Source organism: Triticum urartu, chromosome 4A (assembly GCF_056163025.1).
Source record: "Triticum urartu cultivar PI428250 chromosome 4A, HENAU_Tu73, whole genome shotgun sequence".
NCBI classification, from domain to species: domain Eukaryota; kingdom Viridiplantae; phylum Streptophyta; class Magnoliopsida; order Poales; family Poaceae; genus Triticum; species Triticum urartu.
Window position 1 is genome coordinate 154,527,243 of NC_141876.1, and position 22,725 is coordinate 154,549,967.

Below are 22,725 nucleotides of genomic sequence, written 5' to 3' on the forward strand. Positions count from 1 at the left end.
TTGCATCCCCGCAAAAAAAAAATCGTATTTGCAGAGAATGGGTTTCTATGCGCACCGGCCTTAAACTTACGTGCATGTGGAACAGGTCTTGTTTGAAGCCAGGTGTTGAAATGTGGATTTATGTATCTTATACCTAAATAAAGCCATGAGTTGAAATATCGCTTTTCCTTTTTCCTTCTGGGTATGTCTTGTGTTGTTGCCCTCAACAGACCTCTTGATTTTCCTTGCACTTGGATAACTTGTTGTATGAGCATTTTTTAAGCCCTGACCATAGAACAATGGTTCTACGGTATTTTCATTAATAAAACTAACAAAGTAAAAAATACATTTGGTTTAGCCAATTCCTAGCTTCGGAAACATCAAAGATCAAGTGGACTCGAAGGGAACTATATATCAATCCAGTCATGAAATGTTTGAAGTTTTCTTTCTTTGATTCTACAACAAATAATCTTGAGATCTTGCTTGAGGAGGACTTTCCATGAGGCAGAGCTTGGAGTGATGTTATTGAAAATCTTGTTATTTCTATGAACCCAAATGTTCCAGCATCCCATAACTATGATTTCAAGAGCAATTTCAGATGGCAAGTGGGTAGCAGCAAGTTGAATGTCATGATTACTACATAGTTACCAGGATCCATATGTTATACTCCGTTCGTCCCAAAAATAAGTGTTGTTGATTTAGTACACGTTACCAAATTGCACACGGTACATTTATTTATCATGTTACTCATGTTATAGGTACCAACACAGTTACGATGTTCTTACAGGCTGCATATTTTATAGTTAAAATACTATCAGTGCTAAAGTTACCAGAGTTACCAATGCCTTGGAGTTCTTTCCAACAGAGACATGAATAACAAGCTCACAATGGCCCTCTTTGTACTTGTGATTGCGAGAGTGTTGGGCATGCTCTATTCCTGTGTCCTCGTGTGAATGAAATCTGGAGAATATTGGGTCTACAACAGATGGCCAATGATATGTGCCAAACTGATCGCGATTGTGTACACCTAATGGCCTGGCGCCCCTAGTTCCGGGTATTGATTGCGAGATATTGATTATCACAACCATTTGGTATATCTGGTGGGAGAGAAGGAAATTCTCGCATGTCGAGAAGTTGCTCGAACCGGCAAGATCGGGACTCAGGGACGGCCTGCATGGAGGTAATCCAAGTGATGCAAAACGGAGGCAATTCTTTGGGCTCAAAACAGTGTCATGGCTCCGTCGCTGACGACGTCACCAGACAACCGGCAGGTGGAGTGGGCCTAGCCTGTGCTGTATGTGAGCCGTGACGTGCGTGGGGTTATGTACCACTCCGAAGAAAAAAAAATAATCTAAACTCTCACGACAAGTGTATGGATGAACCCACTTTAAAAAACACATTTCTAAATGCTAAAAGAAATCTGAAAAAGTTGCACGGGTATGTCTCCATGTGCGTGCATAAAGTTTCATGAAAAAACAACATTTTTTGTGGTATATGCAAAAAAGACAAAAAATTATGTCGTGAAACACTATTTAGAAGCACTGAAATTTATCCTTTTTATGGAGACAACAAAATGACATTCTTTTCACAAAACTTTGTGCCGCACACACATATTTGCGAACATGTCTGCTTAATATTTTCTTTTGAATTTTTTTTATATTTTAAAGCGTGCTTAAAATGCATTTTTGGAAAAATGGGTGCATATGCCCATGGGTTCACGGGGTGCCCTCTCAAACTCACCTGCTTCTCTGTTTTCCCATCCCCTCTTTGTCTCTCTCAACTACCCAAATTTTCCCATCTGATGCTGGACTTGGTGTGAGATCCTCCCAGGGTCCTCACACATAGCAGTGATGTACTTCCTCCGTCTCATAATATAATAGCGCCGTTTTTATGCTAAAATGCTACTCCCTCTATTTCTTTATCTAAGATGTATTATTTTTAGCACGTTAACCAATGCACATAATTATGGACTACTTAGAACAAAATTACCCTTGTCTAATTCATAGATTGGCGGCAAGTAAATCATTTAGGCTAGGAAGGGAAGAGATACATGAAATCGGGAGAGAGATAGTTTTCTTTTCTTTCTTACAGGGAGAGATACATGCAATCAGGGGAGAGATACTTTCCTCTTTCTGGAGGGACAAGATCGGAATTACGAGAAATTAGAAAAAATACATCTTACATTGTTGCATTTTATCAAAAAACAAATACACCTTATATAAAGAAACGGGGGGAGTATTATATTATGGGCCGGAGGGAATAGTGGCGAAGTCTAGTTTTTAAAATCAATAATTATCTACAAGTAGTTTGACAACCTGTGTATTTTTTGTCAATTAATATGGACAGTATCAATATCTCTTATAGTACCAGTTGATAACTTCTGAAAAAATAATACGTATTAAAACGTTGAGAAGTACTCCCTCCATTTCTTTTTATAAGGTGTATTTGTTTTTTGATAAAAATTTAAAATATAAGATGCATTTCTTTTAATTCTTTATAATTCCCTTATTAGCCCTCCAGAAAAAGAAAAAGTATGTCTAATCTAGTTGGGAAAGTATCTCTAACCTAATTGTCTGTATCTCTCATTATGGCAAAAGAAAGAATCTCTCTGTTGATTGCATGTATCCTGGACTAATTGATTTACTTGCCACTAAACAACAAATTTGCCAAGGCTAATTTCATCCGAACATGTCTTTTTTTTGTAGGGAAATTTGGGAGCTCTTTATTCAACACTAACAGCTCCAGCTGAATAAGCTGAGAGGCTGGTTACAAGAAGACTCGGAATGGAGTCCATCCAACATTCGGTTACATCCAGGGTGCTAGCTTGTTTGGCACAAAGATGAGCCAAAACATTAGCTGACCTCCCTACATGCTGAATTACAAAAGACTTAAAATAAATAACATGCTCCCTAATCTCGAACAAGATAGGCGCCACGATCGCACGAACATTGTGACGCGAGTTCCAGAGATTCACAATATCCAAATTATTAGACTCGAAAACCACCTCAGAATAGCCTCGAAGATGAGCAAAGAGAACACCATTGCGTAGAGCGAGTGCTTCGGCTATAAGAGGATCTGTGATTCCCGGGTAAGGTTTGCACCATGCAGCTAGGAAGGATGAATGTGTTCTTGCGACTCCACCTGCCCCTCCCCTTCTAGCTTCCATGGCAACACTCACATCAGTGTTGATCTTGATCCATCCCAAGTCCGACGGTCTCCAACCATGCCCCGGCAAGATTCGCGCGTGATCGCGAGGTAGTTCGAGGACAGTGAGAGCTTCTTGGGTTTTCTTCATGGACTGAATAGGATCAAGTTCCTTCTTGTCATGCGTGGCATTGTTTCTTGAGGTCCAGATCGCCCACATGACAGTAACCAATTTTGCTCTCTCAGATTCAGAGAACATTGGATCGCAAAGAACATCCCGAGACCATGTAAGTGGGTGCAGCTCCGGTCGCTTGATGTCAAGCCAGTCCGGAGCCGCGTTCCAAAAACGTCTGGCGTGGGTGCAATCCAGTAACGCATGCTTCATGTCTTCCTCTGCGTGAAGACACAGTTTGCAGGTGCCAATGGTTGTGATATGACGGTGCATGAGAGTAGATTCAGCCGGAAGAATCCCATGCAATACCCGCCACCAGAACACTCTCACCCTTGGCAAAACCTTAAGCTTCCATAACCGGGACCATAGCTGTTTGTCTGTCGATGAAGTCTCGGTGATCGTCCCTTCCTCTAGAGCCAGATGCTCGTTACGAGTCATTAGAGCACGATACGCTGATTTTATAGAATAGCATCCCGACCGTTCGTGAGCCCATGCAACAACATCGTCGCCCCCACCCCGCATCAGGAGGATATTAAGGATTGCATCCGCATCGGGGGTGATGAAGTTTTGACAGACCACATCAGCCTTCCATGACCAATTAACCGTATCAATAAGGTCTGAGACTGTTTGCAATTGTGTATTAGTACTTCTGACAGTCGGAGTCATAGAAAGAGTGCCGGGAATCCACTTATCATCCCAGATAGAGATCGACCTGCCATCTCCTATGCGTTTGATCAGACCGACTTGCAAAGATTCCCTCCCCGCAATGATAGCACGCCACATCGCCGAGGAAAAACGCGGAACTGTAGCTTGCATAAAATCACAAGTGGGAAAATATCTCCCTTTGAGAACTCTAGCACACAGCGATGATGGGTTCGTCATCAGTCGCCAACCATGTTTGCCGAGAAGAGCTGTGTTGAAAAGCTCAAGATTCCGGAATCCCATTCCGCCCTTCTCTTTTGGACTTGCCAAAGCCATCCAAGCCTTCCAATGCATGGAATTACGATCTAGGGAGCTGCTCCACCAATACTTGGCGAAGGAGGAAGTGAGGCTTTTACACACCTTCTTTGTTAACTTGAAACAACTCACGCTGAAAATAGGTATAGCTTGGGCTACAGTCTTTATACGCACTTCCCTTCCAGCACAAGATATCATTCTTTCCGACCCGCCTTGGAGTTTGCTTCGAATCCTCTCTCCAATATGGTCAAAAGTACCGCTTGTGATCCTACCCACGGCTGTAGGTAGACCAAGGTAGCGCTCACTGAAAGCTTCTACCGCAATGTTCAGAGTTTGTTTCATCAGTAGCTTATCCGGAGCAAGGGTGTTCGGACTGAAATAAATAGAGCTTTTCTCTTTATTGACAGCCTGCCCTGAGCCCCTCTCATAAATTCTCAGTATCTCATTGAGCCTTTGGGCACTGTCCACCTTTGCCTGCATAAATATTAGACTATCATCCGCGAAAAGAAGATGATTGATCCACGGAGATCGGTAGCTGACTCGAATGCCTTTGTCTACTCTCTGACCACCAAAATGGTTCAAAAGTGAAGTTAGTCCTTCCGCACATAGCAGGAATAAGTACGGAGACGCTGGGCACCCTTGTCGCAGCCCCCTAGAGGGAGTGAAAAAAAGAAGTTCACCATTCACCCGTATTGAGAATTTGATGGAAGTGACGCACTTCATGACTAGGCGAACAAACTCCATACCGAAACCAAGCTTCAACATGATTGCTTGCAAGTAATGCCATTCTACACCGTCGTACACTTTCATCATGTCCAGCTTGATAGCACATACAGCATTCCCCCCTTTCTTCCTTCTTCTCATCGCATGCACACTTTCATGTGCAATTAGCACATTGTCAGTAATCAGGCGACCATGGACAAACGCACTTTGTTGAACACTGATGATATCATCCAAGAACTCTCGGAGACGATTAGCAATGGCCTTAGAGGCGATCTTATACAAAACTGAACAGAGAGAGATAGGACGATATTGAGTGATACTTTGTGGGAATCGTACCTTGGAGATCAATGTGATAAAAGTGTCGTTTATAATTATGTGTCTTGATCCCATGCCAAAAATAATACACCTTACAAAAAGAAACTGAGAGTATTAATGACCGACGAGTCAACAGTTTGATAACTTACATATGGCAAACTAGAAGAAATCATCGAAACATACCAACATGAGATCCAATTTCGAAAATCTCATCACAACGGATTTAATCATAAAAACAGATCTTAATCCAGCTTTTGAATATTTTCTGGTGCATTGTTGCAAAGGAATGAGATAGCAAGAACCACGGATGATGAACCAAGCATGCCGCAGTTACACTAGGAAAAGGTGTTCGGTACTGTTATTAGATTCGTAACGTTCGTCAAATATAACACTCCATTTGATAAACCAAACTGTAATTACACAACAACTGTGACCCTTAAACACCATCCTGTGATGTGGAAACGGACACTGCTTCTAGTCGATTTTCATGAATAAATTTATCTTCACGTATCACAATTTGTGAAAGTAGGGTGACAACGACCAATCAAGCAGCCACTTTAACATGTAATGAAGACCAGTCTCAACAAATCAGCTCAGCTTCATCGAAGCTATCTGGGTAGCAAGCTCCATTGCCTCCTTGACCCGAGAAGCATCACTTCCCTGCATTGCAGGATTCACAGATATTGGGCAACGACAATTAGTAGACTTTGACCAAAGGGGCTTCTCTTATAAAGATTAAATAATGCCTCACCTGGCCCTGGGCGAGACCATTCTTGCCGCCTCCTCCTTTTCCCTTGAGTGGTGCGATTGAAGGTGTAAGCCAATCCAACACCTTGAAGCCATTGGGTGCATCCGGAGGTACGCCGGCATAAATAACAGCCTTGTTTGATGCCTCATCTGTGCTGAATACCATTATCGGCAAACCCTGGAAAAGTCGAACCCATGAGGTCACCAGCACATCCAAAGAACACAAGGAATACAACTTTAATGTTTTAATTCATACAAAAATAAATTGTTGGAGCAAGTTGGAAATTATGCTGAATCTACAGTGATTTTTACATGATGGGGACACTACTTGACAGAAATGGATTGGAGTACCGACCTTGAAACGGTTCATGGCTTTGACAACTGCTTCCCGGACAGCAGTGGTGTCAAGACCCACATCAGCATGAGTAACACAGAAGGTTTTTCCTTCAGAAAGAGCAGCTTCTGCAGCATCTATGGCAATCTTGACAGCCTTCTGGATATTTTCTTCACCCATTTTCTTCTTCGCCTTCCTAAGTTGATCCTGATATATGCAACAGCTGTAATCAGCTTTCATTTTAACTACGAACAGAATACCAAGTATCATAAATACTTCTCTTTGACAAGATGCACCAAATCAACTGAAACATTTACAGACCTCCAGCTTTGAGATATTGCCTTTTAGATCAGCTTTCCTTGCAGCTGGGATAGCAGCTGCATCCAGTGTATTCTTGATGGACCCAATTTTCTGATGAAGAAACATCATTCTTAGATACGGTCTAATACAAAGCAGATCAGAAGGAAATAGCTACAAAGTACAATGGACATCATCTATTTATATAAAGGCTAAGGACATAATATTTCCAAGAAAACAAACAAAAACCACAGTAACTTCTAATGATATCCATTATCCAATTTGTCAGAGTAACACAACCATATAGCTCACAGCCTCATACTAAGAGAGACAAGCACACTTAGTACCTTCTCCAATGTGGCTCCTTCCAGTTTAGATGCCTCATTAATATCAGTATCGATAGATGATGCCAGCTTCATAGCCTGGGAGGCACACTCAGCAGTAACAGCCGTTATCCTCCGAACACCTTTTGCGATACCCTCTTCAGATATGAGGGCAAATGCCGCAGCATCTCTAGTGTTTGAAATGTGTGTACCTGGTATACAAAAACTTTAGATGACATAAACACACAAATGTAGAATTACATAGAACAGAGTAGTAAATACACCTCCACACAGCTCAGTTGATATGGATAACCATTCTTTGCTTTCAGGTTTTGCAAGCAGATCTTCCACTTTGCGACCAATTGATACAACTCTTACAGGATCAGGGTAGATCTACAAAGTCCATATGCAAAACGAATTACACGAAACAACAGGTCAGGCAAACAAGGTATTAGAACATGGTATGTCAAGCTGGGTAAGAGGACGCACTTCACCAAACACAGCTCGCAGACCATTTATGCGCTTTGCGTCAGCTAATTTTATTTCTTGTGCAGATACCTCCAGCTCATCCTTTATTTGTTGGTTCACTATATACTCGATTTTTCTCAAATCTTCGGGCTGAACAGGTTTCCCTGTTATGTACCAACAGTTGAGTTGACAAGCTGAGGAAAAACATCATGTGAATACAATATAAAAAGAATCACAGCATACCATGGGAGAAATCAAATCTCAGCTTCTCTGGAAGAACAATGGAACCTTTCTGGTCAACATGGTCACCAAGTACTTCCTACACTTACAATAGTGAAACCATCATGAATGCAAAAAAAGCACTCCTTGTAAAATCTGAGAGGCTTGAAAACATACCCTTAGAGCAAAGTTCAGCATATGGGTACATGTGTGGTTTGGAGCAATGAGAGTACGCCGTGTGTAATCAACCTACCAAGAGTAATAGAAGTATCGCCATGTGATTTAGCAAATTTCACAGGTTAACTGATTCGGTATAAAGAAATTAATCAGTGAAGAATGTTACCTTGCATTTCACTTCATCGCCAACAGACAATGCCTTGGAGTCCGGACCTTCCAGAAATGAACCGATATGCAGGACATAGCCAGCAAACACTTGGACATTGTTTACAGTGAAAGATCCAGATGGCCCCTCGATACTCCCAGTGTCATAGATCTATTCGAAAAATATCATATGGCATGTCAAGAGAATTCATACAATGCATGGTGCAACTCTCAACAAACATGCAGGAGAGCTGTGTATCGTTCATTAAAAAGAGGAAAAGTTTATATATACAACCCCAAACCCCACACAAGAAAGAGGTCACATGCGCTTCTTTGAAATAGAACAAGAAACGACCATGGCAGCACGGTGACTTCAAATAATTGAGAAAACATCAATGGCTGTTGAATGCAAATTGCAACGCTTGTTGTGCAATGTACGGGTATTAATTTAGTCAAAATTTGACTGAAAAACTTGAAGCTAGTGTATTGTACGGGCAACTTCAAAGTCCTCAACACTATTGTATACAACCGTAATGTGGTGTTTGAAATGGTGTAATGACAAAAATACTTCAAGCATATACTCCCTCCATGCCATAATATAAAAACGCTCTTATATTATGGGACGGAGGGAGTATTCATGAGTGCTGTAGATTATTAGGATGACGTACAACAAACAACACAGGATACCAATCAGATTTCAACCAATGGGAGGTATCACTCTTCAGGGTGCATTAATCATTTTTTGTTATGGTTACAATCAAAGAATAACTTCCAAACAGAAATTATGTGTCTACTTTACTAATGAATCAATATAGGTCAACATAATTCTGTTAAAGCTATCAAAAAATACTGTCATGTGGGGCCATTGCTACAGGAGGATACCCCATCAGACATCAGCTCAATGGTTACTATAGAAAATATCTAACTTGCAAACTAAGGTAGCTATCGAGCTGATGTCAGCTGGGGTTTCTTCCTATAGTAATGGCCCCACATGACCTAAAACAACAGAATACCATGCTTATTCAGTAGGTAAGCTGATAATTCATAGCATGATTTCAACTCTAGAGGTGATTGCAATTAGCGTTTTCATTCAACACATCAACGTGACACTGTCAAACATGAAGTTGTACCTGACCACCCTGTTCTGCATAGAAGCTTGTACTTTCCAAAACCAGGCCAAAGTCTTCATCACCAGATGCAGTGGCTACGAATTCTGAGCCAGTATAGATAGCTTTCACTACACTGCTATGTACCTGCAAAATGATTTTAGGTATATTGGTCATATAACCAATATATAAGTGTTTCAAAATATGAACACTGCAAAAACAATCAAAAGCTTGCAGCCACGTAAATTCACTACTTGAAGGTGATTTTTGAAGTGGGGGTTGCTTTCTAAATGTTTGGGCCAAACTAGAATGGAAATTCTATGAAATCCCAAACAGGCACTGAAATATTGGAAAGAACTGTACCTAATAGCCAAACCACAACTAAATAATCTAACTAATCATCTAACCTTGTGTTGGAATTTTGGGCTATCATTTGTGCTGTCAAGTCCCTGATTGCGCAGCTGCGACGTAGCATTTGCATCCAGGACAATAGATTTACCACCAGCCTGCAGGAAAAACATATAAAACAAAGTCAGAAATAAGTATGATATAAACAGACTAAAGTTGCTCAATGAATTGAGCATCACTGGCATATAAGAGATGCTAGGTTTAGTTAAATACAACATCATTAAACAACAAAGAGCAGGGATAATACTTGGATAGCATAGAAGACCACAAGCGAAGGATTAAGTTTTATATTGAAGGAGAAATGAACACAACCTTGTAGCGAGCATTCCTAGCCTTTTGCCTTGCTTCTTCCATAGAAGCATTAAAACCCTCCATGTCAACAGATAGCCCGAAGTCAACTGCCATGACCTATGAGATAGGAAACAACAATGATACCAGAAAAGACAATAAAAGCTTTATCAAGTTTAACGACATAATAAACATGAAAAGTATATATCACTGCCAAATTAATTTGATTAAATTTACTGATGAAAACATGAAGAACAAACCTCAGTCAAATCAATTGGATAACCATAGGTGTCCCACAGAACAAATGCATCCTGAAAGAACAAATAACGGTTGCAATACATGAAGGATAGCAATATAAACTTGAAAAGTTCAGCAGGATGTAACAGAACATTGATAAACGTGACCGAAGTATGATTTAAGAGACATATTTCTACGTAGTGGACTCCGATTCTTAAAATAAGGACGAAGAAAAGAATTATTCCACATTATTGTAGAGAATATGGTCAAGTTTTCCAAATAGTCGAATTCCTTAGTTTTGACATGTTTCTCAAATACGAAGGAATGAATAGAAACTAGGGAGGGAAGGCTACACACCCAAGAGCACAGATAAACTAGCTCTCTGGCTGACAAAGCACTAATCTAACATATGATGCCTACTTTTCATACTAATTTTAGATGCAACGACTAATTGGAAAGTCTCTCATGTCTCCAGCTAATTTCTCCAATAGACACGAGCCTCTCCACCACGGTAGGAAGAGCCCTGTCGATGCTTAGGTGCGCAGTGTTCAGAGCTGTAACCAACCTTGCAAAATTATTGTTCCAACATTCGATTGAGCTATGGATGGATGAAGGAGAACCAGATTGATAACTGCATGGCTTGGTATAGGTCTGGGACTGAGGGGTAGAGACCTTGCCCTCATCTAACCACCGGTAAGGGTGCAAGCAGAGCGGATAGAGATGCTCAACGGATGAGTGCCTGGACATGAATATGGAGTGAACAACGACCAAATATGGTCGGCAGCAAACAATGCTCTAATCGAAAACAGAAACATAAATAATGCTCAACGGATACGATAGCTCTAAGTCTCTAGTTAGATATATATAACTGTGCCAAATATATTTTTTAGGTTGAGCGAAATGAACCTACACCTATCATTTGCCTGATTTTGAGGCTAGGTGAGGAGGTTGCAATAACAGAGGTGCATGTTGGCCTAGTGAGGACCAAGCAATCACAGCAAGAGGTTCAGTGCACATCGCCTCCATCCCCTGTGGATACTACGGGTGCTCCTCCCATTGATACTGCAACACCAGCTGCCCGGACACCAACGCATGCTGCCAGCTCCCCCTGTGTGTCCGTCGCTAACTTGTGGTGCCCCCCTCATCATATAGGAGGCACAGGATACAACGCGCCCGACTCCACACAAACCATAACCTGTCAACACTCATTACAACTTGATGTCCAGCTGTAAAAAATATACGAAAAACTCAACACAAGGCCCGAACCAATCTTTCTATAACCAAGAAGCCCCAATTAACAGCCAGCACGGCCCATGTTAACATCCCACAGGCAGGCTTCACATCCATGTATTGTGTTTCCTCTAAAGCAAGCAATGCAACCACCAGGATCACCTGAAGCCAGCAGACAAGCTCACAAATGAGCAGGTGGGAGTCTCATCAAATAGTGTGTTGAATACTATCTGATCAAAATCCTACGAGTCGACGAGTCGTTCCGAGGTTGAGACTCATAGACTAAGCGTGACTACTCGACACTAGTCGACACTGAAGTTGCGAATCATAGACTAGTCGACACTGAAGTGCAGTCGGCCCTGGAGTTGAGACTCATAGACTAGTCTTGACTAGTCCTTGGACTCATAATCCATGAATCCTGGTATCCTGGTTCTGGCAGATAGTGCCTATACAATGTTAAAACCACATCCGAGAATAACTACCGATATTGTATCCGTCAGATATCCAAGTTCTGGTTCCTAACGCCATTGTTAAGGGGTTCCGTCAGTTTGTTGATATTCGAACCATTTTCACCCCTGCCAGGAAACCATTTTCATTAAAGGATGGTTAGGCTTTGAGACATTGTTCTTAATGCGGTAAGGCGACCCAAGGCGAGCACTCACCGCCCTGACGTCTAAGCGCTGCAAGGTACTGCCAGGGCGCTTGCCGAGCATCCAAGGCGGGACACCTTAAAAACAATGCTCTATGGCGTATTGGAGAGGGAGGGAAGGGCTAGATATATCCAGATTAATCCTCACTATGAAAATGGATGACAATGCAACCGCTCTAGCAAAGGATAAGAACATATTCCAAATATTTTAATATGAAATATATGCATCTTACTAATCAGGATACCTTGACTCCAACTTCATAATTTATATTATCTCCTAAATACCATCACTTGCCAATGGACCCTTTCCCCCCTTCTGTCCAATGAGATAACACAACACGTGCTCACACAACAAACAAACTATATATCTGCTTAGGTGCAAACATCTTCTAGTGAAAACAAAATAAATCAACTAATGTGGTGGTAATTCAAAACCAAAGCACTTGCCTGGCCACTAAGTACTGCCCCGCCATTCTCCTTGACAGCATCTGCAGCTTTCTTAAATCTCTCATACCCCTGAAAATTACACCAACAGCACACTCAGTTAACTGGCTGAACAGTGACCAGAAATGACAACACATATTATGATGGTTTTAAGAAAAGAATGGCCAATTAAACTTCAACTGTAAGCTTTCTTAGTCTCTATGAAATACAATGACAATGCACCTAGTAGGAACTACCCTTAAAATACAAACATGATAAACAGAATCATGCCCATGTAGAAACCAAATAAATTGGATTATAATTAGTCATTTCAGAGAAAAGATGAGACAATTTATCGTGTATGCTAATTACTGTGATTGAACTATTGAAGTTTGCTAAGCTGCCATAAACCAAGATCGAAACGATCATCATGGATATGTTCCTTAATGTGTAGTGTTAAAACAAGGCACTGCCTGGTTACTCAGCACAACACGTTAATATATATAAAGCCTGTAGCAGTATCACACGAGCAAAACAGTGGTATAGAAGATACAAGGTATAAACTGGCCCAGAGTCTCCGGCAACTACAAAAACAAACTAGCTAAATTACTTTGAGACTAGCACATGTTCAGAAGGATAAAGTATGCTTCACAGAAAAGGATAAAGTATGAGAACACTGCCTAAGAGTGTGCAAAGACTCGGATTTGATTCCAATGAAATTACACCAACAAACTTCACTTGGGCTAAACTGATGTTACTGTTATGCAATACTCCAGGCAAATAATAATACCTTCGCTAGAGTGTTCTCAAAGCTTGCCTCTTCGTCCTTAATTATATCTTTAATCTTCTTTTCATTGTCTTTCAGCTCAGGAAACACATCACCCATCACTCGGACAAAAACATCTACAAGGCTGTACGAGCAAGACACAAAATAATGGTAAATCAAATGCCAGCTTCGAAAACCAAAAGATGAGAGAGATGAGAGAGAGAGAGAGAGAGAGAGAGAGAGAGAGAGATGCCAGTCGCCGGAAATATGGAGAGAGAATCAGAAACAACTTGAAAAAATGATGCAGAAGTAAAAACAAAAAGGTTTAGTTGGACATATATAGCACTTTCCATGTAAAATTAGACCAGCAATGAAATTATTGCTGGTCAACCGTCAGAATCTGACTGTACACATTCTAAGATAACAATAATTTTACAATCGTGAGAGTGATAGTTAATTAATAAATAAATATTCAAGTTATGGAAAATACAGCAGTTCCAGAACACACACTCAAGCATAGGACAGTGATGCCCAAGAATCCACGCCATCAAGACCTATTAAGATAGTCATGAAAAAAAACACCCCTAGGCATCCGCTTAAGTGTGCTTAGGTGCTAGGCAACAACAGAACGCCTAGCGCTTAATCATGCTAGGTGTGCGCTTACTCCCTCCGTCCGCGAATAAGTGTACATTTAGCTTTTGTCCTAAGTCAAAGTTTTAAAATTTTGAACAACTTTAAGGAAAGAGTAGTGGCATATATGACATCAAATTGGTACATTATGAAACTACATTTCAAAACGAATCTAGTGATACTAATTTAGTGCCATAAATGCTGCTACTTTTCTCTATAAAATTGGTCAAAGTTTTAAAACTTTGACTTGGGAGAAAAGCTAGATGTACACTTATTCACGGACGGAGGGAGTAGATGAGATAGGCGCCAGGCAATGGCAAAACGCACTAGCACTTTTTTTCTCTGCGAGTGAAATAACTTTCAAAACCATGCCTCATTATCAGGACCAAATGCTAGTTATTATAAAGCTTTGCTAGCAAAAAAAAAGTACACATGAACCTAAAACAAAAGGCATCGCAGGAACAATGGTAAGTCCAGTGCCAAGTTATGCCCCACAAACCCAAACCCAAATTAAAGTAACACATAGCACATGACCCTGGGTTCATAATAAATTAACTAAAATTGTGTGTGAACATAGTTTTTTTTATTGTCATATGACATTCCTACAGTCATTCTCATAAGCCTTGCATTACATTTTTAGCATTCTGGGTAAACAAAAAGCTATGCAAATATATCATCAAAAAGAGGGTACAGAATACAGCAGATGCAGGTTACAGTTCTTACGAGCTAAAAAATCCTTGCTTTGCCATCAATTTTTGATGACCAAAGTGAACAGCACGTCTAAGTATACGCCTTAGAACATACTCCCTTCCCTCATTTCCTACAGAAAAACTCATATTAGAACAAAGAAACGTCATTGTATAATACAAAACAAAGCTCTGAAACATTGTAATTTGTAAATGCAAGAAAAATACAATAGCTCAGTAGTTGCGACAAAAAAAATCAGTTCTACACCATCCTCACTAGATAGCTTGACCATGATGGTGGATCCACCAAAACAATCCCATTAAACTGAATGAAGACAATAATATATTTTCTGCAGTTGTTCTGAACCTTTATTACCGAAATACTCCCTCCATCCCTAATTACTTGTCTTAGATTTGTCTAGATACGAATGTATCTAGACAAGCTTTAGTGTCGCATCTAGAAAAATCTGAGATAAGCTTTTCGGGACGGAGGTAATATTATGTAACTGCAACATATGTGCAACATATCATATTATTTTGCAGCTATATACTCCCTCTGTTCCTAAATATATGACGTTTCGGGAGTACATCCAAGTGGTGATTTCTATTGCATAAACAGCAAGCAAGAGAATCATTAACTGCTCACTTCATATTATATGTCATTCTGGACTACTAATTAATATTGTCTCACATCCATATCTGGCCCAATTCAACATATCCTTGCCATATTTATTCCAAGTCTGGCCCAATTCAACATATCCTTGCCATATTTATTCCAACAAGCACCCATCACTTAATTACAACACCCAACCACTAGCGCCAACACTTCCACCATGGAAAAGACAGTCGAAATAAGGCTTAATTGGTATTTCACACATAAATTCATGTGATAAGAACTATAACAACTCAGGGGTCCATTTGAAATCTATAAATTTTGGTTCGCAATGAACTAAGCCCATAAAAAATTAGCAGGTATGACTTCATATTAACTAGAAGGGAAATAATGCATTTCTTCCTAAAATAGTAAATGCAAGTCAGGTCCCCAAACTAGTGATTTTGACACTTGGATACTTAAACCAAAATTAATCATTCAAGTCCAAAAACCTAGCCTCTCTTAGAATGACTAATCATTTTGGCTGACAATGGGTACTACAATGATCTATCTGTTTTCATTCAAATTCTTCAAAATTGGATATGATGATCTATTGGTGACTTTATGTCTATATACTTCATTTTATTCCAGTGCCACATCCATATCTTGAATAAAAAATATCATACATATGTAACAGAAAATTTAGGAGCATAATAAGTTCAAAATAATGTCTAGTTTAAGGAACCAAAATAACATAAGCGCACAAGCTCGTTATGCTCACTTGGGGACAGATATGAAATAGAACTACTTTAACATCCTGTTGTGCAGGATGCAACGCAGCAAGCATTTAGGTGTATTGTTATTATTCCATCTTTTTACAGAAACTAACCATACTTATAAATGGATGGCAATCATTTTAAATCATGTATCCCCAACCAAAACAGTATGAACTCACCAGGTTGAGAACCATCAGCGATAGCAAAAGAAAGGGTTCTTATGTGATCTGCAACAACCCTATATGCCATATCAACTTTCCCAACATCATCGGATCCCACTTTACCAGAGTATGGTTGAATTCCAGCGCCTGCCAGCTGCATTCATAATGCATACTGAATTAACAATGAATATCATTTACTTTAGGTAACAATTAATTACTGCAGAAAAATACTGTTGCCACAACTCATAAGCATAAAAGAAGCTGCAAGTGTGCACAAAATACCTTGTGGATGGCATCAAATAATGGCATGAATACGTCTGTATCGTAATTGCTCATTTTATTCTGAAGGATAGAGGTTAAACGCTCGAAGCCCATTCCAGTGTCAACGTGTTTTGCTGGCAAGGATCTCAAAGTACCATCTGATTCCCTGTTGAACTGGGTATTAAAACAGCCAAATGTCAGTGCATACAACAGATAAATAAGCAAATAGGTGTGCACACATTGAACAGAGTAACTGACATTGTATTGGGATTAAAGCTTGACAATCTGGAAAGAAATGGGGAAAATAGCATGTTAACCTGAATAAACACAAGATTCCATATCTCAATACATGTAGGGTCATCATTATTCACTAATGAAGCTGCGTCACGATTGCCAATACGATCAAAATGGATCTCTGTGCATGGCCCACAAGGACCTGTGTCACCCATCTCCCAAAAATTATCCTGCTCAAAGAATACATCATATAGTGTTCTTTAGTAGGGAAATTCAGTCAATAGTTAGGCCCAACAGAAACGGAGAAAGTGAAACTAATACAACATAATGTCCACAATAGATAGGAGCTCAACCAACAAACCAAGCACATCCAGGATACCTTGCAACCGAAAGGCAGAACTCTTTCATTAGGTAGATACTTCAACCATATGTTCTTCGACTCGGTATCCGGAGCGAGACCAGCTTTCTCATCACCACCAAAGTATGTTGCATAAATTCTATCAGTGGGCAATTTGTAGACCTGTACACATGAAATAGCAAACAGTATGTGGTAAGATGGTGTCCAGTGTTTAAAATCAGTGGGAAATTTGTACATCTAAAGTTTTTGACATCATTTGCTTATTTTTGCTTGTTCGGATAGATTTATGACCAAAGTGGACCCAACTTTCACTTAAATTTTACTGATCCATAATCTGATGTAGAAGTACAGTAGTGCATATACATCCTAACGCGCTAGCGATCAAAAGGGGGAGTGAAGGCAAGAACCCGATACCTGGGTGAGGAGCTCCCATGCATACCCGATGGCCCCCTCCTTGAAGTAGTCTCCGAAGGACCAGTTCCCGAGCATCTCGAAAAAGGTGTGGTGGTAGGTGTCCTTCCCCACGTCGTCGAGGTCGTTGTGCTTGCCGCCGGCGCGGATGCACTTCTGGGTGTTGCAGGCGCGGCTCAGGCGGCCAAGCTGCGAGTCCGGAGCGGCGGTGCCGAGGAATACGGGCTTGAACTGGTTCATCCCGGCGTTGGCGAACAAGAGGGTGGGGTCGTCGACGGGTACCACGGGGCTCGACGGCCATGGCGTGTGCGACTTGGACTTGAAGAAGTCGATGAAAACCTCCCGGACCCGGGCGGCCGTCCAATCCGACGGCACCTCCATCGGAGGGCCGACGGTGGCAGTGGCGGTGGCGGCGACCGTAGATGCTCGCGACGAGGAGAGGCGGATGGCGGCGGCGGTGGCAGGCAAAACCCTAGCGTTGGGCTTGGTGATGAGGAGGAGGCGGCACGCTGTCAGGGCCGAGTGCAACATACAGAGGCTTCAGTTAATGAACGGTCAGGATGAAAGAAGGAGATATCAACGGCTCGCTTAGGGTTTTTTTCTCGAGAGACAACGGCTCGCAGGTTCTGTTTACAATCCAGCGTTGACGATTAAAACGAAGGAGGTGTTTGGCTAGAGAAATGGTAAACGTAATCAGATCACAGCCTTGGAGGTGTAATCAGTTTGCAAGTTTGTTTGGTTCACATTCCCGTAAAGAAATCGATTGCCATCACCCTGCTTTTCTTGCTCGGCCCTGCTGCTCGCCGGCCGCCATCCTCCCCGTAGATAGATCAAGCGTCGCCGGACGCTCGAGTCTTGCGCGCCGCTGGCCGTCCCGAGCATGTGCACTGTCGGCCGCCTCTGATGTCAAGCGCCGGCAGCCTTTTTCGATGTCAAGCGTCAACGGTCACTCTGATCTCGAAGGAGAGGCGGCGGCGACGGACGAGGAGGAAGGGGTCGGGAGGGGAGGAAGAAGGGATCGTGCAGGAAGAGAAGGGAACGGTATCGCAATTACCGGTAGGGGGTGAGCGGTATCGATCAATAACTGGGTTGGACCTGTTTACGGAGGAAAGTGTTTACGGTGTGCATTAAACAAACGTAGGTAACGTTTCCCCTTTACGGCGTAAAGGGATGACAGGTAAAAAACGCTGAAACAAACACCTCCGAAGTTAGAGCCTCTACAACCCGACCCAGCTAAAGCCTGACTTATTTACATCTAACACGGTTATCGATCAACACTCAAATGTTCAATGTCACAATCGGTGCTCATTTGCAAATCATCAAATATATACAATTTACATGAAACTTAAAATCTAATCTAATTCTTCGTCGGCGACCATCCTTGTTGTCCCCTCAGTATACTTGTCCGACAGCCATGAGACCTGCGAAGTGAAGGTCCTGTCGTCGGCAAGGTACAGTAGGACATGGGACACGGACTATCCCACATGGAACACGAGGCGTCGCCGTCTCTCATGTCCTACTCCTCGTCGGAGCCCTCGACCTCGAAGTCGCCGGTGGAGATGAGGTACGCGATAGACGTGGATGGGCCGGACTCGTGGTCGGAGCCCGACCCCGACACCCTTGGAGTGTGGCGCGAGGCGACACGCACGCGACTCCGCCTCCGCAGCCTTCACCTCGAGGGCTATCGTGGCCACCAACGTCATGTGCCTCATATTGCATGCATGCCTCGCGGTATTCGTAGATAGTTCGTGAGCCATGTCGGCGTTGACCTCCGACTAGGAGCCCGATGGCTCGAGGACGATGGGCCAATGAAGGGGTTGCGCCGCCACCCCGAGGTTGCAATGCTAGGCAATGGTCACCGCTTCCGGCGAGCCTGTGGTCATGCGCCTCCAGTCCCCAGCCCTGTGGATCCAACCGTCATTTGAGCGCACACAATGGATTCCCTCCACATCAAGTCCGAGCACGGTCGAGCGCACTCCTACCAAGAGCGGCAGAGAGCCATGCAGACGGTCATCTCCTCCTTGACCCCGCATGGGACGAGGTTCCAGTCGATGGATCGGGACATCTCGAAGTCGGATCCACTTTTCGCAATGTCGAAAAAGGATGGAATTCGCGGGACGTGAGCTTTGGGCGGAGGGGAGTGGAGCAGAGTGGTGGCTATGGTTTAGTCTAGAGTGCGGATAAGGATGAATATATGTGGGGTCGGGGTGGGCCATAGTGGGTTGGATCCAACATGGCGGACGTGTCGGGGCATCCCCGTACCCAACCCATATGTGGACTGGGTATGGGACGTGTCGGTTGGTCCAGACGTTTGGGCTGTGTTCGGGTTGGCCAATTGGGTGGCTTTTTTCTGCCCAGGCAGGCCACCCGAACATTTGGGCGGATATGGAGCGTCCGGATCTAGTCTAGCATCGTATACCAGCTGCATCACATCCCCGAACACATCGTCGAAAGGGGAACGACTAAGATAAAAGTTGAGCTTGTGGTAAAAAAAATAGAAAAGGAAATTTGAGCCGTCAAATTGAAGATAGATGCTACAAAATATGCTGGAGAAATATGTGTGGACATTTAGCAAAAAGGACCCTCGCTCCTTGTTAATTTGCTTCTGATGTCCTTCTCTGAACGCGCTCTGCGGCGGCGACACAGGTGGCGGAACTCCCTACCCTAACTGTGTAACATCTCCCACCCTCTCGCCAAGTCCCTCTACCTCGTCGGTGGTACGGATCGGATGCCTAGCTATGAAACTAAGCATAGTGTTGGTGTTGTCACATCTCCGCTCCGACGGCTCCTAAGATCATCTTTAATAGATGTTGTATATTTGGAGATGGAAATGTAGGTGTTGTATAATTCACATCACCGGAAAGTGCATTTTACATTTTTTAAAGCCAACTCCAACAGATCATGTATATTTGGCGATGTAAAACTATTACTATAGTGGATGATACATATTTGAATATGTAAAATGGGAGATGACCGTGCGGCAGCCTACAGCCACTATACAGCCGCATCATTTCGAAAACAAAACATCATATAGAGAAAAAAATTCATATTTCTACAACCAAAAGTGCATCATATTAAATCTTACAACCAAAAGTGCATCACATCTATTGAAAATATACCCTAAAGGCAATAATATTATATTATTATATTTCTATATTCATAATTAAGAGTTTGTATTCTATTTTATAACTACTATGATCCTGGAATGTGCGATTCAGTGGAAAATTCATATGCATGTGTGGAATGATAAACGGTAATATTAGGTTTCTAGTCTTGCCTCTAGGACTGGCTCAATGTTGTTAGTGATCATATTTCCCGGATCTTAGGACATCGTTAAGCGTAACGGTAGTCCTAACACAATATTGAGAGTATGACGTTAGCAGAACGATCATATCGACAGAAGTGAATTGTTATACTTTGAGATAATATCGACAGAAGTCAATTGTTCTAACATGGAGTGTTAACATATGTTTTAATTCCTTAGACCATGAGAGTATCATATTGACCTCTTACCGTACAGTGGACTTTGGGTTTGCTCAAATGTGATTTGTAACACGATGATCATAACATCAACTTACAGGTTCATCAAAAAGTTTGACTGGGGACTAGATAGTTCGAGAATGGGATTTGCTCCTCCAGTGATGAAGAGATATTCTAGGGCCCTCTCGGTGTGACGGCATCCATTATCGTCTGGCCAGACATAGGTGACAGTGTCATGGGGATGCCGGAACATGGCGGCGACAAAAGAAGAACAAAACCGGCAACGAGGAGACCAGTATAGTGAGCATGTGTATGACTCAAGAGGATACCGATACACATCTCACCTCGGGTTTTGTAAAGTATTGCGAAGCAAAGGTAACAACACATGATAACCGAAGGTTCACTCGAATGTCATTCGTGTACTCATAGGGATCGATATGGACGTCCATGGTTCCGCTATCGATCATTGAACAAAAGTGTTTTGTTCATGTCTACGTTTTACCGAACCTACAGGGTCACAAGTTTAAGGTAATCATGATATGATGAGTATTAGTAGGACGGGAGTAATAAGAAAAAATTCATGAAATAGTTCCGTTAATATTCACAATAGTTTCAAGAGGAACCGGAAGCGTTTCGGGATCACCGGAAGAGTTCCAGAGTTTATCGGACAATACCGGATATTACCGATAAATAATATATAGGTATAAAATGTTTTTGGAGATGTTAAATTAATAATAAAAGGATCTAATGATAGTTAGAAGGCTTTTATGTTTATTTATATTCAACGGGCTTAATGGCAAAAAAGGTGGAAGGAGAATTGGGCCGCAAGGGCCCAATAGGGGAGGCGCCCCCCTTTCCCACTTGGGGAAGCCAAATTAGACAAGGGAGAGGAATCCTCCCCCTAGGGCCAACATAAGGGGAGGGGAGTCCTCCCACTTGTGTGGCACCCCCTCCTTCCCCCTCAACCTATATATACTAGAGGTATTGGCACCTTTTGAACACACAAATTTTGGAGCCTCCTCTAGTTCTCTAGTTCTACTTCTAGTTGGTCCTAGTTGATCAACTAGAGCTAGACATAGATCCTCTAATCCTCATAATTAGAAGCCCAGTGTGGTTCTAATCTCCTTCCTCTAATTTTTCGGTGATGATTAGCTCTGGACGGTGAAGCACTGCCGGATCATGAAGACCATACGCTGCAACTCGTATAGAGGTTGTCCTTTCGGTCTTCCGTTCGAGGGACTGCTCATGGGCACAGGGGCGATTTTACCTTCCGGGCACCCTAGGCACGTGCCCGGGCTTGATGTTGCTACTTTCCAAAACGCCCGTGAGCTTCCTAAGCCGCAAGAATCGTAATAGTTGCTCTTATACGCTGAAAACTCGTGAAAATATGCTGCAAAAAGGAGAAGTGCTCTATAACTGGGCTAGCATGGTCAATTTCTTTTCTATTGGGCCTTTCTTAGCACAACTAAGAGGTCATGCACCCTTTCATAAACATGGGCTACAACTAACTCGAGAAAATTGATTGTTTGGCTGTCGAGCAGAGACGAAGAACTCGGGGAGATGGGAACAGGCGCTCGCGCGGCACACCCAAACCCTAGCTCGATACTCCGATCTCAAAGACGATCTGGCCACTCGTCGAGAGTGGACTGCCGGAGGGCACCGATGAATGGTGAGCCGCAAGAGTTTCGTCGCGCGGAGGGGCCACTACTCTGCCGGGCAAGGCCGGCGAGGCTCACGTATGATTGAAAGAGCAAGCGCTGAGGCGGCGGCTCCTCTCCCGTGGAAATTTCACTCGGGCTCAAGCGGACGGTGACTCTTCCCCGTTCGCAGTAGCTGTGCCACGCTGCCAAGTGTTCGAACTGTAGAAGGCCACGACTAAGAGACGGCTAGCACCAAACTGTCAACGAGGGCTACCGCAACATGGGATAACTAGGTGAGTTATTCTCTGTAATTTATTGAAAAATTGTGCAATTTAACATTGTGTCTATTCAAATTATGTTTGTTCAAATTTCAGTATTGAGCACATTTTC

General features: G+C 42.4%; 1 protein-coding gene across 1 annotated transcript; it reads right to left on the bottom strand.

Moving 5' to 3' along the window:
- Window positions 1-5,620: 5,620 nt before the first annotated feature.
- LOC125551284 (alanine--tRNA ligase) lies at window positions 5,621-17,761 on the bottom strand. The gene is made up of 22 exons (XM_048714460.1): window positions 17,219-17,761; window positions 16,826-16,966; window positions 16,530-16,676; window positions 16,234-16,386; window positions 15,970-16,105; window positions 14,460-14,556; window positions 13,131-13,251; window positions 12,365-12,433; window positions 10,062-10,112; window positions 9,826-9,921; window positions 9,513-9,611; window positions 9,130-9,252; window positions 8,022-8,171; window positions 7,856-7,927; window positions 7,703-7,778; window positions 7,481-7,623; window positions 7,276-7,384; window positions 7,016-7,203; window positions 6,693-6,782; window positions 6,393-6,578; window positions 6,042-6,215; window positions 5,621-5,950 (listed from the first exon to the last, which is right to left on the bottom strand). The coding sequence occupies exons 1-22, from the start codon at window positions 17,744-17,746 to the stop codon at window positions 5,879-5,881; spliced, it is 3,021 nt and encodes a 1,006-aa protein (XP_048570417.1). The 5' UTR covers window positions 17,747-17,761; the 3' UTR covers window positions 5,621-5,878.
- Between the last annotated feature and the right edge of the window lie 4,964 nt (window positions 17,762-22,725).

Bases quoted from the DNA above. Each gene is read 5' to 3' on its own strand.
- LOC125551284 (XM_048714460.1), bottom strand. From the start codon at position 17,746: ATGTTGCACTCGGCCCTGACAGCGTGCCGCCTCCTCCTCATCACCAAG. The intron at 7,204-7,275 runs GTGTATTTACTA...TTTGTATACCAG, and splicing joins ATCAACTGAGCTGTGTGGAG to GTACACACATTTCAAACACT. The intron at 6,216-6,392 runs GTCGGTACTCCA...CGACTTTTCCAG, and splicing joins AAGCCATGAACCGTTTCAAG to GGTTTGCCGATAATGGTATT.